The sequence below is a fragment of the Manis javanica genome, chromosome 3, assembly GCF_040802235.1.
Source record: "Manis javanica isolate MJ-LG chromosome 3, MJ_LKY, whole genome shotgun sequence".
NCBI lineage: Eukaryota > Metazoa > Chordata > Mammalia > Pholidota > Manidae > Manis > Manis javanica.
The window spans coordinates 195131853-195154533 of NC_133158.1; the positions used below are offsets into that span (position 1 = coordinate 195131853).

Consider the following 22681-nt stretch of genomic DNA (forward strand, 5'->3'; position numbering starts at 1 on the left):
CATAGGAAGGTTATATAACTTGCCCTAGAGCTAGTAAGTGATGTAGCTGAGATTCTAACTTGGGTGACTGGCTCCCTCATGAATACTGTGGACTGCTAACCTGGGTGAGGTTTTATTGAGTAAACAATCCTTAGTGTCCAGATGTTTAAGGGTTAGCTTCCACTATGTAATCCTGAATTTTTAAATATGTAATTCTCACTTTGTCTCCACAATTTATGATGGCCTTGATATCTAATTATTGATAACATTACTTTCTAGATTTTTTTTGTCATCAGCTTATCTCTTAGTACTAGGTTGTGCCTCAATTGTCAGATATGAATGCAAAGCAAATTGTAACATGATTTATAAATCTACAACTACATAATAGAAATAAATGCCATGAATTGTTATCCCTTATGTTGCTAGGTAACAATCTATACAAATAGTTTAGTAATTTTAACAACACAAGGCAAGTGTTGTTAAATTTGTAGGTTACAAACTACTAATATTTTACAGAAACTATCTTAATATTAAAACTTGTAGTATGAGAGACAGAAGAAAAATATGCTAAAACTAAACTTGCTTGGTACTGAGCTTCTGGCAAGGTAAAATATGAAATAAATCCATAGTCCCTTGTCTGTGGACCAGAAATCCAACAAACTGAAAACTAAAACCTAGCTCTAACAGAAGACAGTCCTTTTATTATTTATCTGAATTTTCATATATTTTGCTGCAGAAATACTAACATGTAATGTAAGGGAAGTGTTCTGGTACATATATGCACCCTATTACCTCTTAAAGCTTCAAAACATTCTGAAGCCAGGAACACAGTTTTCTCCAAAATTGTGGAACTAACTCTACAGACCTTTGAGTTTGACAGCTATCACCCACTTATAAAAGTTGAATACACTTTGAAGTGTTAAAGTAGTCTAAGCCTTAAGTCTCTGAGTATATGCATATTGACATGCTTTATAAGATACAGAATATAAATACCTAGATTTTATTAACCTAGTTATAGGTAGCTCCATATAACGTAGCATTAATTTGGAGTTTATTATTTTTCTTCAGTGATTAAGTGCAACTTGTGCTAGCAGATTTATACTTTAAATGAGGGATGAGAACCCGGATCACATTTTTTCTTCTCCTGGTATTTCCATGGGAAATTAACAGCACTAAATTAATTTTAATTATGCTAATATGTATTAAGCAAACTCCCTGTATGTGTTGCCAGTATAAAAAAGATGAATAAAGCAGAGATTTTCCCTTAAGGAGGCTACAGATGCTTTTCTCTCTCTGACTTACCTCATTATCCCTATTCTATGGTCACGTATCAACATCAGAGGAAATGGACTTGTTAATTCATTCAACAAATAAGCATCTGCTAATTGCCAGATACAGTTCTAGGCACTTGAGATACATTCATGAACAGAGCAGAAAAAAATCCTGCCTTTTATGTAGTGATAACATTTTATTGACCCTGAGGATTCTGCCTTGTTAAGGATAGCATGTTTGATCTGTTCCAGTGTACATCAGGTCAGCAGACTCCTTTATTCAGTTTCATACTTTGCATTTCTAAATCAACAGGTGATAATTTGTGTTATAGTTTCTCCATATGTGTATATAGATACCTACATACATGTGCATACATACATGGATATACTCTTTACCTGACTTGATAGGATTATGTTTGGTATGATGTATAATCTACTGATTTTCAAATACTATTAGATAGTGTCCAGTACAGAATATTATTTTGAGGCTCTGAGAGATTAAATATAATTCCATCTCATTCTATTTTTCATGTTCTTGCAAGAAAATTGTAGTTCTTAATACCCTACCAAACTCACCATAGTGATTTCTTTCTGGATTGTTTCTGGGTCAGAATTAATGTTCTTGGCATTATCCCTCTCTTGTGGAAAGTTGCATAAATTAATGTGTGTCTCACATATAACTGGTTAAATAATGGTAGATATAAATTATGGTAGATACAATGATAGATATAATTAAGATTGTTTTAATGTGATATAAATGTTACTATAGAAGTAATTGCAGAAAGGACTATCATTTGTGGTAAAGCCATTAATATTCCAAATGTTAGGAGTTACAATTCAGTTCTTTTACAAGTACCCATTCATGTAGTACATCTGTTTATTTGCATATATAGTGATTTATTCCTAACATGTGAAAGCTAAAATAATTAGATTTTTTTAAAGTAAATCTGATGGTAGATTAATAAGTGTTTGTCATGTGACATTGGTAGTGTTTCTGTATGTGTTTACATGTATTTATAAACCTTATTAATGTTTACTTAAGTCTGGAGGGAAACAACCAAGAGTAAACATTTCTCAAACATTAATACATTAATATTAACCCCCAAAGCACATGGTTAGTTAGCCATTTGTTTATGGTTATTTTATGATATCTTCATGTAATGTGTTTTGAGAGAAAAAAATATATATGATAATGTTGGATGAAATTATCTTATTTTACATTTGTTCTTGCTAGTATTGAAAATGAAAATTGATACTTGTGTGTTATTCCTATGTTTAATTACATTTTTATGTGTGGTTAGTTTCATGTATGTCACCTGGGAACCATTAAAGCTTAAACAGCTTCTCAATAATCCACCAAAATTTCTGCATTATCACTTCAAATTTTTTAAATGTCATTGTTGCTACTAGTTTGAACATGTAGGGGCAGTGTAGTACTATTTTTGTAAATCTTCTCTGGATTTGTGGTTTTTTTTTTTAGGTTTGTAAGTGTTGTTAAAAGTTTACTCCTCTCTGAAAAAATGCAAAAGCATGTCTTTCTAAAGGGTGATAAGTACTGTATCATTAAGTTGTAACTATTCTTTCAATTTAGGTTCTTATATATTATACAAAATATTTTGTATTTTGGAAGCTTATGGCCTTGATTTATATTTGAAGTCAAAGAATGTTAAAGCTAGTTAACAGGGAAAATGCATTTTTACAGTTAAGAAAGAAATAGGACAAGTGGAGTCACAAAATACATAAAATACTAAAATCAGTGCAATTTTGCTTTTATTCTTTCTGTACCAGCTTTTCAAAATGAACGTTTTATTTGGAGAATTTTAAAAAAATAAAGCTTTAACTTTTCAACCTGACATGTGAACAAAACCTAAATTACTAAGCAGTCTTATTTTAAAATTCCTTAATTGGTAAACATTTTTTCATCAAAATGATTATGGGTATCATACACAAAATTTACAGTAGCTTTTTTTTTCACTTAAAGTGATTTACTCCTAAAAGAAAAACAACTGAGTAATTATCTCTTCCATCTATTATATCAACTCATTTCATCTGTTCAACAACTCCTATCAGCTAAGGTCTGTTTTAGCCATTTGAAGTACAACAGTGAATGAAGCAGATCCAGATCCTCACTGTTGTGGAGTCTATATCAGAATAGCAGAGTGTAAAGAGTAGAGATGATAGACAGGGTCAGTTAGACTTGAGGTTAAGGTCTTAGCTCCACTACTTACTAAGCCTCATCTGTAAAATGTAGGTAATAATAGTAGTACCTACTTCATAGCATTGTTAGGGTAAAAAAATAATCTGTTGAAAATATGGTCATGTAATAAGAACTTAATGACCTTTATGAAGTCTGCATAAGACTTTTTTAGATTTCTTGGTAAAAATTATAATAAATTCTTCTGATATAATAATACTTTTTTCTTTTACTTATGATTACTGTTTTGAATTTTTTTCATTTTAGTTTCTTCTGATTGTGAAAGAAAATACACAGCAACAATTTTGAACAGTCATTTTTCTTACAGTTTTCTGAGTGACTGTATCTCCATGGAAAGATACTATGCATAAAAAATTGATGTGATTTGGTTCTAATATTTTGTAGATTCGTTCAGTGTCACTATGTAAAAAATAACCCCATTATGTCTTCCTAAATTAGGAAGGTAATATGTGCCATCTTAGTATTTTGTTTTAGAGTTTCTCAGATATTCATAATAAATGTGTTGGCCTCAAATACCATTAAATAAAAAAAAATCACTTGCTGTGTAAGAATCAAAAACAGCTTATTGATTCACATATTATTTTAACTGCTAAAATGTCTATCAGTTTCCATTATGATTTTAAGTTCTGAATATTTCTTTCCCTAAAGGCCCCAGAATAAGTTAATTAAGAAATAGAACATACTTGTTAGCATCTTTGAAAACCAGCTTGTCAAAATGGCACCTGGTATATTGTTATTACATGAGAATTGAGACTTAAAACATTTAAAGAATTGATACACAAGTCTTGACAAAATCAGGAAGAAATTTAGATCTTTCAGTGGTACCCTGCACTGCTGTTGTTTCTTTTTAATTATGCAGAACCCCATATTAACACACACATGCACACACCCACAAGCACCCCTCCCCAAATACACACAAAATTCCCATCCACCCCACCTCTGTTTATTAGCTTATCTGCTGTGTTCATGCTGCAACTGCTTCATTGAGAGAGAGTGTTGTTCTGCCATTTTCGTATTAGCTTTGTTATCATGCAGTATTTTCAGCTGCTCATACTCATTACCATACAGCTGGTATGTAGAGCAGAGAGGGAAGCAAGCAGAAGTTGTACTGTCTACAGAAATAAGAAGCTCTCTTGCAGATGGGGTGCTGGCAGATGGGGCATGTGTTTGAACAGGTTTTACTAATAACAGAGTGCATTAAAAATCATTCTGAGAAAGTCTAAGGTCAGTGCCATGAATTCAGAGCTTGAGAGGTTGTTCAGCTTTTTGTAGACCTTTTTAGAATATTAATTAACTCTAATACAAAAAAGTAATAAATGGCCAACCACACCTCTTTAAAAAATTCTTTATCAGTATTTCTTTTTATTTTAGTATATTTTGTTTCTTTTTAATATAATTTAAAAAGCATTGATACTACTAGCTAGTGTCACTCAGCTTGCACTGTATTTTGCACTCAATATATTTACTTAAAATTCCCAGACTAAAAACTTGTATATGCTTTGAGCAATCTAATAACATTCTTTAGTTTTGATACATAAATATTAGAATATTTATTAGAAGATAAAAACTAAATATTTGGAAATATATATAGATGTATATATATATATATATATATATATATATATATATATATATATATATACAGTGTTGATTACATTGAAGATTAAGGTGAGGTATGTTCTGTTGGCATCAAAGTTAGAAGTGAATGGTATACCCCCAAATGCATCTATTGCTAAAAATTATTACTTGCCTATTTTTCATATTCACAAAACCAAATGAATGAAGTAGTAATTGAAATAACTATCAATAATTTTTTAAAAGGTATTTCAGTGGGCTTTTATTCTTTTGGACCCTTTTTATTGTGTAGTGTTTCTTGAAACATCCTGTCTCAATGAAACATGGTGATAAAAGGCAGTCAAGCAAAATAATGCTAGACAATTATATGTAATATATGCAGTATTCAATTTAATTTTAATGGAAATGGAACTTGACCTATTTATTCTGTTCATAGAGATGAAAATATATATTGCTAAAGGTTACTTTTTGCTTTGTTATAGTTATAGTTATAACGCTTTAGGTAACTCTCAAAAACTTTCATACTTCAGATTTCTTATCAGTAAAATGGAGGTACAAAAACACTATCTCCTAGGTTAATACCTATGAATAAATGAATTACTTGAAGTGAGATTTGTGGGAAATGGTATATATTGTGTTAAAGCTATATATTTCTTTGAACAGTGGAAGTTTATATTCTGTTGGGCATTTTTAAAGGTACAGGAAATCCTAAACCAGATTGGCTTTTAATAACAAAGATAATTGCACTTTCATTGCATATTAAACTTTTTATTTCCTTCCATTTTAATTTATACTTGAATTATCTAACTGATAAATATATAGAAAATGTATTACTTTGGCCTGAGGGGAAAACAGATATGTATAAACATATAAAATATTAACAAATAACCTACAATGCTAAATACATGAAACGATTTGTTCACCTACAGCACCTTTCTTTATTCTGAAAATTAAGAGTTTTTCAAATGCTGAAAATTAATATTTTTCAGTTATTTCTCTGGTTCTGTCATTGTTGATTAGAGTAGGTCTTACATTGTTAAGTATCTCATATAAATATTATTTATTGATACCCAAATGCAGGAACTATGTGAGGAGCTGAGGTACAAGAATGAACTTGCAGTCTAATGGGAAAGATAGATAAATGATTAATGTACCCATACTGTGGCAAGGTACTGGGTTCAAGCTCTATGATTAACAGCTTTAGAATGGGGAAGAGGTGAAGGAAACTCTGTGAAGGAAACTGGAGATGGCCTGTGTACAAATGATTCCCATGTTTTCATCTCCAATCTAGACTATTCTTCTGAGGTCCTGAGCGAGTTAGAGCATGATATCCTCACCTGAGTGTCTCAAAGACACCTCAAACTAAATGTGACCAAAAATAAAACTTGTGATCCTTCCTACCCCAGAGAAGAAAAGCAAATAAACACTGACTCTTGTCCAGTATCCTCTGTCATCTTCCTCTTCCATCCATTTGCCTGAGTAAAAAACGTTGGTCTCGTCTTTGCTAATTCTTTCTCTTTTACTTTCCATGACCAATCTGTCACCAAATCCTATCAGTTGTATGTCCTAATTGTATCTGACTAATTTACCTCTATCCATCTCTTAAACTTAGCAAGCCCAAGTCAACATTTTTTCTTGCCTGGTCTAGAGTAACTTAACTTCCTCATAGTCTGTCCACATCTACTGTCACTTCCATTCTGTTTTTAATATTGCATTCAGAATGATGTCTATGAGGGCTTTCATAATCTAGTCCCTGCCTACTACTATACCCTCATTTTGCACCTGGCATAGTACCTTTATTCTGTGCCCTGCAGTCACTGGGGTACCCCCACCTGACACCACACACAACACAGCTTAGTCATTCCTTCAGTGAAGGGAAGCCTTCTTCTGAATCCCCAGACTAGGTCAAAAGCTTTAACACTATGCACTTTTCTAACACTGTAGCATTTACCACAGTTTCACTTTTGCTTTGTTTTGTTTCATTATCTTTTTCCCCTACCACCCTGTAAACTCCAGTCATGAAGCTGAGACTGTACTTAATTTACCTGATGTACAGTTGGCACCCAAATAAATGTTGAATGAATGTTTGTGGGTTATTAATATAAACATAAATTTACATGTGTTATTATGTAGACTCTTTACACAGGTAGAATAAAGGCAATTAGAGATAATAGAAATAATAAACTATAAGATGGAATCACAGTATCAACACTGATGTTAACTACTAGAAAGTGAAAACCATACATGGATCAAATTGACATTTATTAAAGATGGATTATTTGCAGAAAAGGTCATACATGATGAAATTATAAACAGTGCCAAAGTGATAGCCATATATTTAAGAGCATGTTATATATACTCAGAGAAGTGCTGTACACACACACCCCCATGTAGATCATGTATACACCACTTGGTTAACAAGTGAAATATTTCCAGGCTGTCTACTAAACAAAAAAGTTCAAGACCAAGTAGAAGTCTTAATTCCCTGTTAAGTGTATTTGTATTTAAAAATAACCAATAAAGAGCATTTAAAGCAGTTTCTTCAGTGAGTATTACATAACTTTTGGCAGTTTTCTATAGCATTCAGGTGATTTTGATAAGGGTAAAAGACCTATTAACCCTTCAAAAGGACCTCCCAATGGGGATACTTTTACGTATTCTATTCTCAGCTCTTTTTCTTTATTTCCTGTTGTAGGAAAGTAAAGCACAGGACATGAACAAGTAAGGGCAGGACATGGAAGTTTTTAGAGGCTTGGGAAAAGGAAGCAAAACATATATTATAAGCACCTTTCATCAGACTTTCAACCACTATGCCTACTGATGACTGCCTAGCCTCAATATAATGTCAAAGGTGAAGGAAGCAGTTCTTCACCAAGGAAGCATGGGCAGTAGGGTATTAACTCTTTGTCAAACTGCTCTGGGTTAATTCCCGGAAGTAAAGTGAATCAGAGTACACAATTAGTTGCCTAGTCTGTTTCTTCTTTCTCTGTGTCTGCTGTGAATCTACCTTAGATTTCATGCACACCTCACTCATTTGCATACTGAAATAGCTCAGAAAACGTCCTAGAGATTTCTTAATTACCAATACTTCTTGCTATGTACGTAGAAAACCCTGTTTCATTTTCTGTAAACTAGAAACCAAGATCTGCCTGTGTTCAACCCTAGTTAACTTACTGGATTGTTATGTGACTTATGGAAGTTACTTAAACTGCACTGTTCATCAGTAAAATGGGATAATAATAGTACCTACTTTAGAGCCTTGTTACACAGTTTCCATGATTTAATATAAGTGAAGTACCTAAAAGAGTGCCTGACATAGGAAGTTCTCTTTCCTGTATACTTCATTTTCTTAAGAGAACATAGTTTTAGAAAAGAGTTCCCTGTTCAGTTCTGATTCAGACTTACTCAGAATAGCTTACAGTATCTTTGATAGTGGGCACTGAAGGAGCACTCAAGTCAGATTAAAGTCTAGTGTTTATTTTTTCTTTATTCCTTTGGTTTAAAATCCTGCCATGTGCGTTTCCTGAAAATATTTCTCTCTTCCTCTTTCTAGCTCTCTCTGTTGTCGTATAAATGAAGCAATTTCATTTATCAAGTGTATTGATTTGTCATTTTTTTATTGACTTGTCTGTCCTTCCGCCTGAATTGGGAGTTCTTCCAGGACAGAGACTGCATATTGCTCAATTGTGCATCCTTTTTGCTTAGTGTCTGGCTTTCAGTAACCCAGGCTAAATATTTCTTGAATGTGGTAGATCTATATCTATAAAAATTAAATGTTTGAATTTTTTTCCCCTTCTTGTTTCATTGTTTAGAAAATAGAGAACCATTATGTGACTCAGAGGATTAATTTGAATGACACTAATAATATTGAAATGGAATTTGGGGTTAGAGTCTCACCATAAATGTTTTTCACAGTAGTTTTCTTTTCCTATTCTGTTTATGAACAGATATTTAACTGTGAATTTCACAGAGTTAAAGCCCTTGAAATAAGTGAATTGGTGGGAAGTAAATTACATATTGTTCCAACAAAATCTGTTCATTACAACTGTTTAATAAATGTTGAATAAAAATATACTAGAAAGTACCTTTTAGTTTTAATCTTTGCTGTTTACATTGTGAATATGATTAACATATCTTCATTTAACATCCCTTGAAAAAATTCTAATATGCTATTTGTCTATTGATAGAATAAAGGAAAGGCTTAAAGAAGGAAATATGTGTGTATGTCTATAGCCCAAAGCTAACAAAAATACTACAGTTTTAAGAATATTCTGCAGTTGAACATCTTTTTGGTAGCTTTGACTTTACAGGCATACCTTGGAAATACTGTGGGTCCAGTTTCAGAATACCGCAATAAAGCTAGTATTGTAATACAGTGAGTCAAATGAATTTCTTGATTTCCCAGTGTAGCATTATGTCTAAAATATATATGTATGTGTGTATACACACACATTTATTTTAAAAACACTTTATTACTAAAAAATGCTATCGTCCAAGCTTTCAGAGAGTCATAATCTTTTTCCTGGTGTAGGGTCTTGTGTTAATGTTGAGGGCTACTGACTAATCAGGGTGCTGGTTGCTGAAATTTGGGTTGGCTGTTGTAGTTGTTTTAAATAAAACAACAGTGAAGTTTGTCTCATGGTTGACTCTTCCTTAAACAATTTCTCTGTAGTGCATATGATGCTGTTTGATAGCATTTTCCCCATAGTAGAATTTATTTCAAAATTTAAGCCAGTCCTCTCAAACGCTACATCAATTAAATGTATGTAATATTCAAATCCGTTGTTTCCTTTCAACAATTTTCACTGCATCTTCACCAGGAGTAGATTCTATCCCAAGAAACCACCTTCTGTCCTCACCCCTAAAAAGCAACTCCTTATCCATTCAAGTTTTATCATGAGATTGTTGCAATTCAGTTACAACTTCAGGCTCCATTTCTAATTGTAGTTCTCTTGCTGTTTTTACCACATCTGTATTTACTTCCTCCACTGAAGTCTTGAACCCCTCAAAGTCATGCATGAGGGTTGAAATAAGCTTCTTCCAAACTCCTGTTCATGTTGATATTTTGACTTCACATGAATCACGAATGTTTTTAATGGCAACTAGAATGGTGTATCCTTTCCAGAAGGTTTTTAATTACTTTGTCCAGATCCATTAGAGAAATCACTATTTAAGGAAGCTACAACCTTATGAAATGTATTTCTTAAGTAATAAGACTTGAAAGTTGAAATAACTCCTTGATCCGTAGGCTGCAGAATAGATGTTGTGTTGATAGTCATGAAAACACCATTAATCTCACATTTCCATCATAGCTCCTAGGTGACCAGGTGTAAAGGAATCTCTTCTTTTTCTGAGCAGTAGGTCTTGACAGTAGGCTTAAAAATTCAGTAAACCATATTGTAAACAGATGTGCTGTCACCTGAGCTTTGTTGTTGCATTTACAGGGCCCAGGCAGAATAGATCTGGCATAATTCTTAGGCCCTAGGATTTTTCAGAATGGCAAATAAGCATTGGCTTCAACATAAAGTCACCAGCTGCATTCATCCCTAGCAAGAGCGTCAGGTTGTCCTTTGAAGCTTTGAAGCCAGGCATTGCCTTGACCTCATGAACCCACCTCTGCTGGCTTCAGACTTTTCTTCTGCAGCCTCCTTGCCTTTCTCAGCCTTCACAGAATTGAAGAGAGTTAGAACCTTGTTCTGGGTTAGGCTTGGCTTCAGGGATGTTAAGGTTTGATCTTCTTCCATCCAGACCACTAAAACTTTCCCCATTTCAGCAAAAGACTCTGTTGCTTTGTTATCATTCATGTGCTCACTGGAGTAGCACTTTTAATTTCTTTCAAGAACTTTTCCTTTGTATTCACAGCTTAGCTGATTGGTGCGACATGCCTAGCTTTGGGCCTGTCTCAGCTTTTGACATGCCATCCTCACTAAGCTTAATAATTTTTAGCTTTTGATTTAAAGTGAGAGATGTGTAACTCACTTGAACACTCAGAGGCCATGCAGTGTTATTAATTGGCCTAGTGTCAATATTATTATGTCTCAGGGAATAGGGAGGTCAAAGGAAAGGGGGAGACACGGGGGGGAGGACTGGTTGGTGGAACAGTCAGAACATATACAACATTTATCAGTTAAATTCATGTCTTATATGTGCGCAGTTTCTGATGCCCCAAAACAATTGCAGCAGTAACATCAAAGATCATTGATCACAGATCATCGTAACAAATAGTCATAATGAAAAAACACCAAATATTGTGAGAATTACCAATATGTGACACACAGGTATGAAATAAGTAAATGCTGTTGGAAAAATGACACCAGTAGTCTTGCTTGATGTGGGACCACCACAAATCTTCAGTTTGTAAAAAACACAGTATCTGTAAAGCACGATAATAAATTTCAATTAAAAAAGGCATGCCTGTACATTCCTTGGTAAATTCAAGCTGTTCCTCAGAGGATTTTCTTTTTTTTTTTTTCATGTTGTAGAAGTTTGAACTTTCACTGAGTCCAAAAAAAATTTAGGATTAATTTTTAAAAGTGTTCTCAAATTACCATGTAGCAGTACTCTATAGACCAGAATATGCACAGAGCAGTTCTTAATTAAGTTGTAGTGTACATTTGTTCAGTAGTTATCTGCCATCATTCCATACCAATCTTTCACACAACTGGTGCTAAGCTCATGATATCCATCCTATAGAAATAACTTTTTATAGAGTCATTATTAAGTGTGACAAACTTTAAAAGTTGATTTTTAAACATTTGGCAGTGATAAGTATTTATAGATAAATATTTCTTAAATGTTAAATAACTTTTTAATAAAGAAATGAACTTTAAAGTATTTCTATTACAGTAATTTTGCCAAGATACCAAATGCTCCTAACCATCAATCTTACAGCTCACTGCAAATAAAAGACTACTGTAAATATCTTTACAAATTAATAGTTTGAAAATGTTTCCATGACAAGCAAAATTATGTCAAACCCTACTCATGACCCATCTATTCCCAGCAATATGTTTTTGTACTCAGACTTTATTTAATGAATCTTTACAGTCTTTTGAAATGTCCTGAAAAGGTATAGGGGGGTCATGTAAACATCATGCTAGTCATATAATTCTTGATTCTTTCAAAGCAAAGAATGCAGTTCATTAAATTATATATACAGTAATTGCTTTAAAATGTGAATTAGTGTTTCTAAAATGAGTATTTAGAAACCTCCTTCTTAAATGTAGTGGGGGCATGATTACTAGGTTCTTCCCTGCTTGCTTGACAGGTACATCAAACACTTGAATACTTAAAGAGCAGGCAAGCTACTTTAAAAATAAGTAAGGAATTGATGAAAGATTACTATGATGTACACTTTCTAGAGCAAGATCCTGGTATGATTTATGTTTCTTACTGGCCTGGCACCAATATGGAATAAATAAATGTTTTTGAATAAGTGAAATTAGTTCCAGTCCACAGACTTTGATTCATAACTAGATTTTTGAAAGATTGGTTAAAGTTGTACCTTCTCATTTTGAATTCTTCTGGAAAACTTATAAGATGCTGGACATGAGAAGAGCTGCTGTATTTTAAAAAGAGCAGTAAGTTTGACTCTGGACTTCATGTATCTGCTAGTCAAATATTTACAATTGGATATAATTATCAAAATTGGTAAGCCAACTAATAGAAGATCACAGAGTTGAGAATTACATGTATTTTGGAATAAATAGATTCTGGATTACTGCATACTAGTGAGGGTATACCTGAAGCTGTGCTAAACTTCAATTGAAGGCTTTTTCCAATATTAAGATTCTGTAATTATGTTTTAGATTTTTTTATGACCACAGAGAAGCAAGTTTTAAAAGTGTACCATGGGTTAAACCCTTTCACTTCCAGTAACTAAGGGTAACCATGTCTTTCACCATCATAGCCATTTACTAAAACAAGGCTGGCAGATAAATTGACAACCTATAGAGATCTGAGCCCAATATCTCTATTTTTCTTGAAAAGAGAAAATTATCTACTGGAAAGATAAAATCAGAACATAGAAAGTTGAAGAGCAAGGAAACAGATATGTTATGGTAGATAACCTAGATAACCATTCTTACAGAGTTGAGTTACTAGATATAAAAAATTGAAATAGTGCTTGGCACATGGTACAGACTAAGTATTACCTGCTTTTTCAACTTTCTTCCCTTTCCAAACTTAGAAATCTTTTGGAATAGGTACTGAGTTTGAGAGTTAGTATGAGGTAACAAGTGATGAGCAAAATGGAAGAATTATTGCTACATGAAAGAGTTGAAAAGAGTTAAAATACAGTTATGTATTCTTTTCTCTTTATCTCTAATTTCAAGTGAGAATTACTTTGTGAGTGGTTTAAATTTTATATACATTAAATATATAAATGAATATATATACAGATGTTGTGTTAAATTACTCCCACTCTAGAAATCCTCTAATCACTTTACATTGCACTTAGAATTAAATCCAATTTCGACCATGACCTATAAGATCCTACATGATCTGGTCCTTGGTTAGCTCTTTGACTTCATCTTGTACCAGTCACTTCATCCAAGCCACCCTCGCCTTATTCTTGCTGATTGCAGGCTCTGCATTATCATTTTGACTTACAAGTTGTTTCCTTGGTGATGCCATTCAAAATTAGCCACTTTTTTTATTAGCCTAACTTTTTCTTTCATAGCACCCTGTTTTATTTTTCTCTTAGATCCTGGCATTATGTGAAATTATCCTCCTATTCATTGACTAGTTTACTTATTGTCTTCCCCTCTCCAGAATGTAAGCTATAAGAGAGAGCTCATCTGCATTGTTTACCACCTTATATCTAGAACAGTTGTTAGCACGTACTAAGTGCTCAAAAAGTTATGCAGACAATACTCATTTATTGACAGGTAAGAAAAAAAAGAGGGCATAATCTCTTACTAAGCCACTTAGAAGACCACTGTGAATATGTTTATATATTTATGTTGGCTTTTCTTGTTGCTTACACACATGCACACACACACACTTACATATATGCATATATATTTTCAAAAAGACCATACTTTATATCATGTGTTTGGATTTCATATACCTTCTACTTTACAGCAGCCCTTCACCTAGTTTTGTATCTGTGACTTCAAAATGCCCTGTAGTACTAAGGAGGCTAGATGATCAGAGCATGGGAGAAAGGCCTGGGCATGGAATAAGACAAAGTATTTAATCTCACAAGCAAGGCATGCATTTTTGAATAGCAACGTGGTTATTTGGCCACATGTAGGAGAGAATCAATGAAACATTATATACCTACTGCCCTGAGTTACGTTTTTTATTGTCTTTTTTTCATCAAGGTTTTGTGGGAGTATAGTATTTGAGTGAATGGTGATCTTTGAAATCTCTTCTTTCTGCACCATTCCCCACCTGTATTCAAGAGTACACTTGCTTCCATGTATGATTTCTTGTGTGAGTGCCTATTGAAACAGAAGAACTCCTTATTAGTCAGGGTTTATAACTAAAAAAGCCAACAGTCTTCACACCCTCAAGTAAAGTTCTCCTTGTACAGATAGACACATAGTAGTTCTAAAATGGAAGAATGAGTCATGGCAGCTTAGAAACAAGACAATATCTTTTATGAAATCTTCCTAGACTACTTAAGTGATTTCTCCATTTTCTGACTTTCTGTACTACCCAGTTTGGCACTTGGTAGTTATTCAAATATTGTTCTTTATTAGTTTCTTGTCTTGCCAGTTGAATTTTAAGTATCTTAGAGGAAGCGGGTTATTGTAATCCTTTTATTTGTCCTCAGTAGCATTTTGCAGATACTGGGATATAGTAGATGATCATTTCTTATTTTTGATTTCCTTTAAACTAAATCTTTCAGTTTCTGTCACGTTGCCTCAGTCACCATGTCTTTACCTCAGATTTCCCACATGTAGCGGAAGTATAGTTACATAGACCTAGATGATCATTGCATGAACTGAATAATCAAGTTTTATTGTGGTTTGTATAGTTAATTGCTATTTGCAAAATAAATCACATTTTTTCCTTCTTTAGCAATGTCTGATTTTTGTTTTAGCTGAACTTGAACTATCATTATCTAAAAGAAATTAGATAAAAGTAATGAACTTGGGACCAGAGTCTAAGATTCTAATACAGATGTATAACTGAGCAGGACACTTGATTTTATAGGGTATTTATAGGATGTCTGTTATGTGCTGGGTATCTACTATGGCCTCACAATGGCATTGTGGGTGAGGTTGGTAAGGTAGATGGTGATATAATTACATTTTTACAAATAGAAAAAATGGAACTCATAAAGCTCAAATAACCCGTATGAGGTTACACTGTAATAATGGCATAGCTGGTGATAAAATGCAGGTTTCTCCAATTCCAAAGCTCAGTTCATTCCACAAAGGGGAATTGGATTAGATACTTCCAAGATCCCTTGTAGTTCTTCACTGTATGGTTTCCTGCTGTTAATGTTTTTTTGTTACTGTTGTTGATTCAATGTATACAGTTTTTTTACTCTTTAGCCTTTAGCTCTTTTCTCAAAACTTTTTGATCAGGACTAAATTTAAGACATGACTAATTTAAGAAATTAATTCCATAACTTTAAGCAATGTTTGAACAGTACTAAAATAGCAGATTGATATACTACCACTATGGAAAATGTTTCTCAAGTCAGGTAAATATGTTTGAATATCACAAAAAGCAGCAGTAAAATATGGAAGAGTGAATAGGGTTCTAGGCTCTACACTGAGGGAAAATTGATTTCATTCTTTATCCATGTTAATTGAATCCCTAGGTTATATTTGCTGTTTTATTTTTCTTGAAATCAACCTTATTTTTTATAGTTTTCCTTGATGTTATCCTTACTTTACTGAAAGGATTATTATAAAAAAATTCTAATAAAATTTTGAGAGGAAAATATTTGGATATGAATTCAAGATGCTTATTGGTAGTTTATTTTGGATTTGAAGCATAAGCAATAAAGATTGTTGTCTAGGTGAACTTCAAAGTGATTTACTAACTTTGTCAAATTATCGCAGGTGTTGCCTTTCTGTAAAGGAGTATTTTAAGAAATGTTTTGATACATGTATTAAGTCTCAGCTCTATAAAGTTTAGAAGAGCAAACAAGCAAAACTCCTGTCTTCATTGTTTTCTTCAGCTGTGATAAATAGAACTCTTACTTGCATTATTGTGTCAAACTCTGTATGTTTGTTAATTTATATATTGGTAGACACATACACTTGTACATATGTTTATCAGATCATGAATTTGGCCCAATCTGAAGGTATGAAAGAAACTTCTACTGCTTGAATTAATGTTGCAGTTTATTTGTGGCAAATCCTCAGGGGCTACTCTTTTGTAAAAACTTATGAATACCTTAAATTTTAAGAAAAACAAAAATGTATAAAAGTACCACTCCTATAATTACAGTTATTTAAAAATTTTTTTAAACCAGTCTCAGTTATGCTATTTTGATTTACTGAGGTTAGGATTTTGTATATTATCAAAGCATCCCACATCCTCCTCCCCAACAAGTTTATTTTAAACAAAGTTGTATATTACAATAGTGTTTGGGATTTTTTTATCTAAGCAGTAGTATTTCAATATGTCTTTTATTACTTGGATGGTAATTTCAAACTAAATATGGCTTATCTTGTTTCATTTTACATATTTTCAAAAAATTTTAGAACTAATTTTAGTGAGAGTTCTTTGTGTGTGTGTGTGTGTGTGTGTGTGTGTGTGTGTGTGTGTGTGTGTGAGATACCCTATTCTCCTAAACTGACCATAAGTTCAATAGAGGAAGAAACAGTTTTCTTAACAATGTAATATCCTGTGCTTGGCACATAGTAGGTGCTAAATGAATGCTTAATGGTAAATCAACATGGAAAATAGCTTACTGATCAACACTACCACCTACTTGCATTAAGGAAAAGGTAGATACTAGGCATGCATATTATTTATTATAATACCTGTGATAAGACAGGTTATTAATTTGCCAGTTTCAGTTGTGAACCTTTTAATAAGAACTTGCATCTCAGAAAGTTAATGACAGTGGGTAAGTGAGATTTCCAGAAGTTTGTTTCAGCCTCAACATGCTTGACATTCCTTTCTTTGATGTTGAAAGTTTGAACTGTCTCTAATCTAAATTCTGTGTCCAGAGCCAGACAGTTAACTGTGGTAGGTAGTTTTCTGTGTGTAATATTAGAGTAAAGAATGTTGGCATGGTATAATAAAGAAAATCACTGACATAAAATACAAAAGCATTCTCCAGCTTACTATAAAAATTAAGTAAACTTTTAAATACTAGCAAGGTAACAGAAAGAACGAATAGTATTCATAATATCACCAACTAATACAACAGATAGACTTTTTAGTACTAACTATAATATGTACTTATGCTTTAGAAAAATGATGCCATGGTTGCTACTATTTGTATGTCAAAAATATTGATTATTTGTTATATATATCATTTTTCTACTGTATCTTAGAGTAAGCTGTGAACCTTCAAGGAATAAATAATAAGGGAGTAAGATGTGTAAAAATAATGACCATTAGGATGATAAGTGCAGTAATAGAAGAAGACATTTAAAATGGACATAATGAACTCTGAGAGTCAGGATGAGGAAAAGTGCTCTTACTCCTGTTGATACCATGTATATACCATCTTCTCTGAAGATACATGATTCAGTGAAGACTGTTCCACTGTGCTATTTATATGTAGATTAGTTTTGTTTCTGCCCACAGCTACAGTTTGCCCTTCAAAAAACTTAGTCATCCCAACCAAGCACTCAGAAAGATCCCTTTCTCTTGTACTAGCTCACAGGTTAATCATTCTATCTATTGCAGTTATTTCCCAGAGGCTTAGATTCTGGGGCAGTACATCTTCATATCTTTGTGGGTTGTTTTTTCCAAGTTACTGCTCTGATCCATTCTTTTCATATACAAAGCTCAATGAAGTTGTGATGAGATGAGCACTGGATCTGAGTTAGCATTCTAGACCTCATTGTTAGTTACTTCTCTTGCTAATAGATTTTCAACAGGGCCTACAGACTGTTAGTCAGCACAAGAAATAACTTTTTATAGAATGTGAAATGTCCTGCTTAACTGAAATTACATGAAAATTTAGTTTACTGTAGGGGGAATATATTTAATACATTGAGATATTAATTCTAAAAATTTGGATGACAAGTATTTTCTTAGCTATAGTGGTTGACTAGCTAGCTGCCTTTTCACTGTACTTACTAGTTAACCTTCCTAGCTTAAAGCATAAGTTAGTTTTTTTGTAAACTTGTTTAACATAGATTATGAACTGACCTGTTTTAAAATGTTTCTGTCTACCATAGAGATAAGATAGGTAGATGTAGATACACAAAAGCTTTTTCAGTCATACTACTAAAAACTTAAATCTCTGAATTAAGTTTTAAACATCTGGATTTTAGCCAGTACTCCCAGAAATAGGAATGTCAGAATGATTTTCATTTTCTTTGTTCATGTAGAATGTATGATAAAAGTAAATGAAAAAAAGTTTTCATTAATAGTACTTCAGAGAATTTTGAAAATCATTTTTATTCTGTTAATTTGAAATCCAGTTAGAGAGTTGGTTGAGTATCTTTGCTTGGCAAATTCTTCCTTCACAGTTCAAATTATCATTGTAAACAAGATATTAGGGAGAATTATTTAAATACTTGGGAAAATTAAGTCTTCATGTGAGTACTTACAAGCATATACATTCTCACTTAAAGGATAAACAGACTAATAAAAATATTTACCAAGTGGAATCCATGGTAGATGGGGGCGATGGGGGGTGGAAAGTCTTTTCAATGTATACTTTTTGTACACCATTTTGATTTCTGACCAATGTAAATATTTTCAGCCATGTAAATATTTTGCCTGTTCAGAAATACAACATGAATATATATGCATACCTGCATATAAATATACATTTGTTATAACTTCATAGACATCCACAGGAGCCATGTAACCATAAAAACATTCCTTTGAATGTACAAAATTAATTTCTTCTTTAAATATCTTAGGTTTTGAGACATTGTCTCTTGTGTGTTAAAGGTGGTCTGTGTGTTGAACAAGTGAGTAGACTTAATTTGAAAATGTTAGTAGGACATGATTTCAATTGAAGTCATTTTTATGACTGTTGGGTGGTCCATTTGTCCTCTGACAAGCTAGTTACACTGACAAACTTTAGAGGAAATTTCAGGTGTTCATTTTGCAATTAATTTTTTAGATAGCCCAGAATAGAGAGAGGTGGAGGAGGAATTATCTCTTTCAATCCTGAGTGCTCTGAAGCCTCTAATAAAAGGGTGGTGGGTCCATTCCTAGCTGTTGGAGTTTTTTTTTACTAAGTGTAAGCTATTTGTTTTTTAAAAAACTTCCCTTTAAAGTAAGCTGTTGTTTATATAGAAAACTAACTTCTGCTGTGAACATGTACATATTGTTTTTGAGGGTAAGAAGTAATTTCAGAGCCAGGTCAGAGATTTTTAAAAAGATAATAGACTATAGAATATAATTTCAAATAGGAGACCCTAGAATTACATCTTCATCAAATTTTATATTATTTCATTTATATTTTAAAGTAGAAGACATTACACTGACTTAAAGTCTTTGTTATAAAGGTAAACATTTATTCTTTAGATTATCATACTACTTTGCACAGTATTGAGAATCATTTTCTTAATGAAAGTCATTTACTAACATAGCAGAGAGTATTAAAATGTTAAGTCCAACTAGTATTTCTTTTTTTTCTGAAGAAACTTTCTAAGTACTTAAATGACTATAGGCACACAGTTTGCTTGTAATAAAGAACATTAATGGGGAGGGTAGGAGTTAATTAACTAGACCCTTAAATAATGGGCCTTTCTAGTCCAAGGAATCTTATAATTTGCCTCTAAAGCTTAGTTGTGTAGCAAGTTGCAAAATGAAATATCTAGATATGTGCAGTAGTCGTTCAAAGAAAAAGGCTGCCTTCAGGCAAACTGTGGTACCTTTTATTATTATGTAAAATGCCTTTTTAATGACAAGCAATACACATTGTCAGAATAATTCTGGAAGTAACAGTCCAAGGCCTCCTTTTACTCAAGATTAAATTAACAAATAAGGGTTAGACTCTCCAATGAGCACAGTTTTTGCTCCCTTTGGAACAACAGAACCTCTTGGCCAAACTTTATACTTAATACTAGTTTCATAATCCTGAAGAGATATTCTCATGATTTCTAAAGTTGATGAAGTGTGTGATAATTTATGAAAACTATGTTTTAAACAAATGAAATGGGAGCACATAGGGAATATTTTCATTAAATCTTAATATAAGAAATATACAGGGTGCATTATAATTTACCACCTAATTTCTGCAAATGCTGTATGCTCCAAACTGGTTTACTTTATTGTAAATTCCCCTAGAGAATATTTAATTTCTCCCTTTGGGATTGCCCATTTTGTACCATCTAAGCTACTTGAAAGATCTGATCAGCCAACACTGCAATAGGGGAACAGTTGCTGAAAATAGCCTGCTTCGCTTCTGTTGGGAGGACTGTATGAAAATATATTCCATTTTCAAAATGTTTCTGAAAGGACTTACTTGTGGCAATGATGCTTACCATTTAAAACTCTTGAAAAATTCAGGTTTTACAAAATAAAAATGATCTCCTGAAAGTTTGAAAGGGGAGAGGGGGGCTGTCGTGTGGGGGCGGTCTCATTTGCTGCCCACGGCCCCCTCTGTTCCGTGCGTTGCGTGCTCACGGGTTCCCTGGAGCGGATCACCATATAATTGATGTGCAGTCTGCATTGCTGAATCCTGGACTGCACCATTCTGTGTTCAAGGGAAGATGTAATCTGATCCCTCTGCTGCTGAGGGAGGAATCTGTTCAGTCAAGGCTTTGACAGGGCATAGTCTCCTCCAATAATCTTCTCGGTTCTCTCTCATTATTCCCTCGAGTTCTCCACAGTCAAGCTGCATGTATGTATGTGTGTCCCGAGAAGCGGTTTGATACTGAGCTGCATTTGCCTTTACTGTGGAGTTTTGTTGCCGGTTCTGCTCCCTAATCTTCCTTTTCTGACGTGCCTGAGCATGTCCACATTAGAATCTGTGACATACCTACCTGAAAAAGGTCTATATTGTCAGAGACTGCCAAGCAGCCGGACACACGGGGGCACAGAATCACTGAAGGGGAAAAATACAGAAAATATGGGTTTCTACGGCACACTAAAAATGATTTTTTACAAAGTAAGTAATCTGTTTTCTTCCTGTGCTGTATGATTGTGTGTGCGTGCCTGCCTGAGAAGGAAAATCTGTATCATCAGAGATGGCTGCAGTATCCTCTAATTTTGGTGGGTGGCTGGATGTCTGGTATTCTGTTCTATATCGTGAATGTAAGCAAATAATGGGAAGACAGCGTGAGCTGTAAGAAGTATTACATTTAAAATAAAATGTACATTTTAATCTGAGAATTTTTCACTAAAAATATATTCAGACTTCAGAAATGTGGATCCGTTAAATGCTGACCTGGAAATACTCTGCCCTTAGTTGGTTTTTAGTGAATCTTTTTGTCTTTTTCCATATCTTATATATATATATATATATGTATATATATATATATATATATATATGTATGTATTTCTTTTTTCTTTAGTTGACTCTTAAAGTGGAGAGCATGAGAATATTTGGAATTTATATTTAAAAAGATCATAATTACTTTCTGCACCCCTTAAAAATTGCAGAATTGATTTTTTGGTTCTAAAGTCAGTATTTTCAGTAAACAATATAATATCTAAAAGACTTCCATAGTCACACAGAAAGTGCTTTATTTTGTAGAATATTCTAAAGGTAAAATCCTTTCTCATTAGTTCCCTTGCTGTGTATTTCAAACATTTTTATTCATTGTAGGATCTCTAAGATAGAAATAAAGTTTGGTTTTAGTGGCAAGTGGCATTTGCACCAATGTATTTACCAGATATCCAGGGAAGTTCTGAAAGCCAGTATCACAAACTTAATTAGAATGAATATCAGAGTTTCTCATAATAATTTTGAAAGGAAGAATCTGTGGGCATTATTAAAAAACTAGATTTCCAAGGTACCATGTACCTACTCACCTTCTTGATGGATACATTTGCATGTATGTATATATTTGTGTGTGTCTATAATTTATATACATGCAAGCACGTGGCTACCTATGTATTAAAGCTCTATATTTATTATTGCTCTTTATTAAAATTATTTGGACAAAGAAAATAATGGTTTTTGAGAAAAATCACTTTTAAACAATGTACTGAGTACAGAAACTTCTAAAGGGTTGAAATAAGACAATTCCGTTTCTTTCCAGTAGGTATTTCATGAACGGAAGTATAAATTGTGGAAGAACTGGTTGTACCCTCACCTCTAGCCCCTAATATTTTAAGATCGTCCCTGTATTGTGGAAGACTTTTTCATGATGATAGTCTTTATTACCCTAGTTGGTTCAAAAAGAATTTTTAAAGTCTTGTAGGTTCTTTTTAGTATTTACAGTGTAGCATGCTGTCTTATGATGTTCTCATGTGAGGCTATAGATAAAAAATTAAGGCTACTGCAGAATAAGTTTATCCTTATAAAAATGAGGATAGTTGTCTATCACTCTGGGGTTTTCCCCTGTAATTTTTAATAATACAG

General features: G+C 33.2%; 1 protein-coding gene across 13 annotated transcripts in view; it reads left to right on the plus strand.

The window, feature by feature from the left end:
* The window catches only part of FBXW7 (F-box and WD repeat domain containing 7), a 223707-nt gene that overhangs the window by 171123 nt on the left and 29903 nt on the right, over positions 1-22681 (plus strand). Inside the window, exon 1 of one of the 13 annotated variants that reach the window (XM_017669188.3) lies at positions 20790-21262. The exons of the other annotated variants lie outside the window; for them this stretch is intronic. Coding sequence (XP_017524677.2) covers positions 21002-21262 — 261 coding nt within the window. The 5' untranslated portion in view covers positions 20790-21001. Of the gene's footprint in view, positions 1-20789; positions 21263-22681 lie in introns of those variants that run through there. 13 annotated transcript variants of the gene reach the window in all.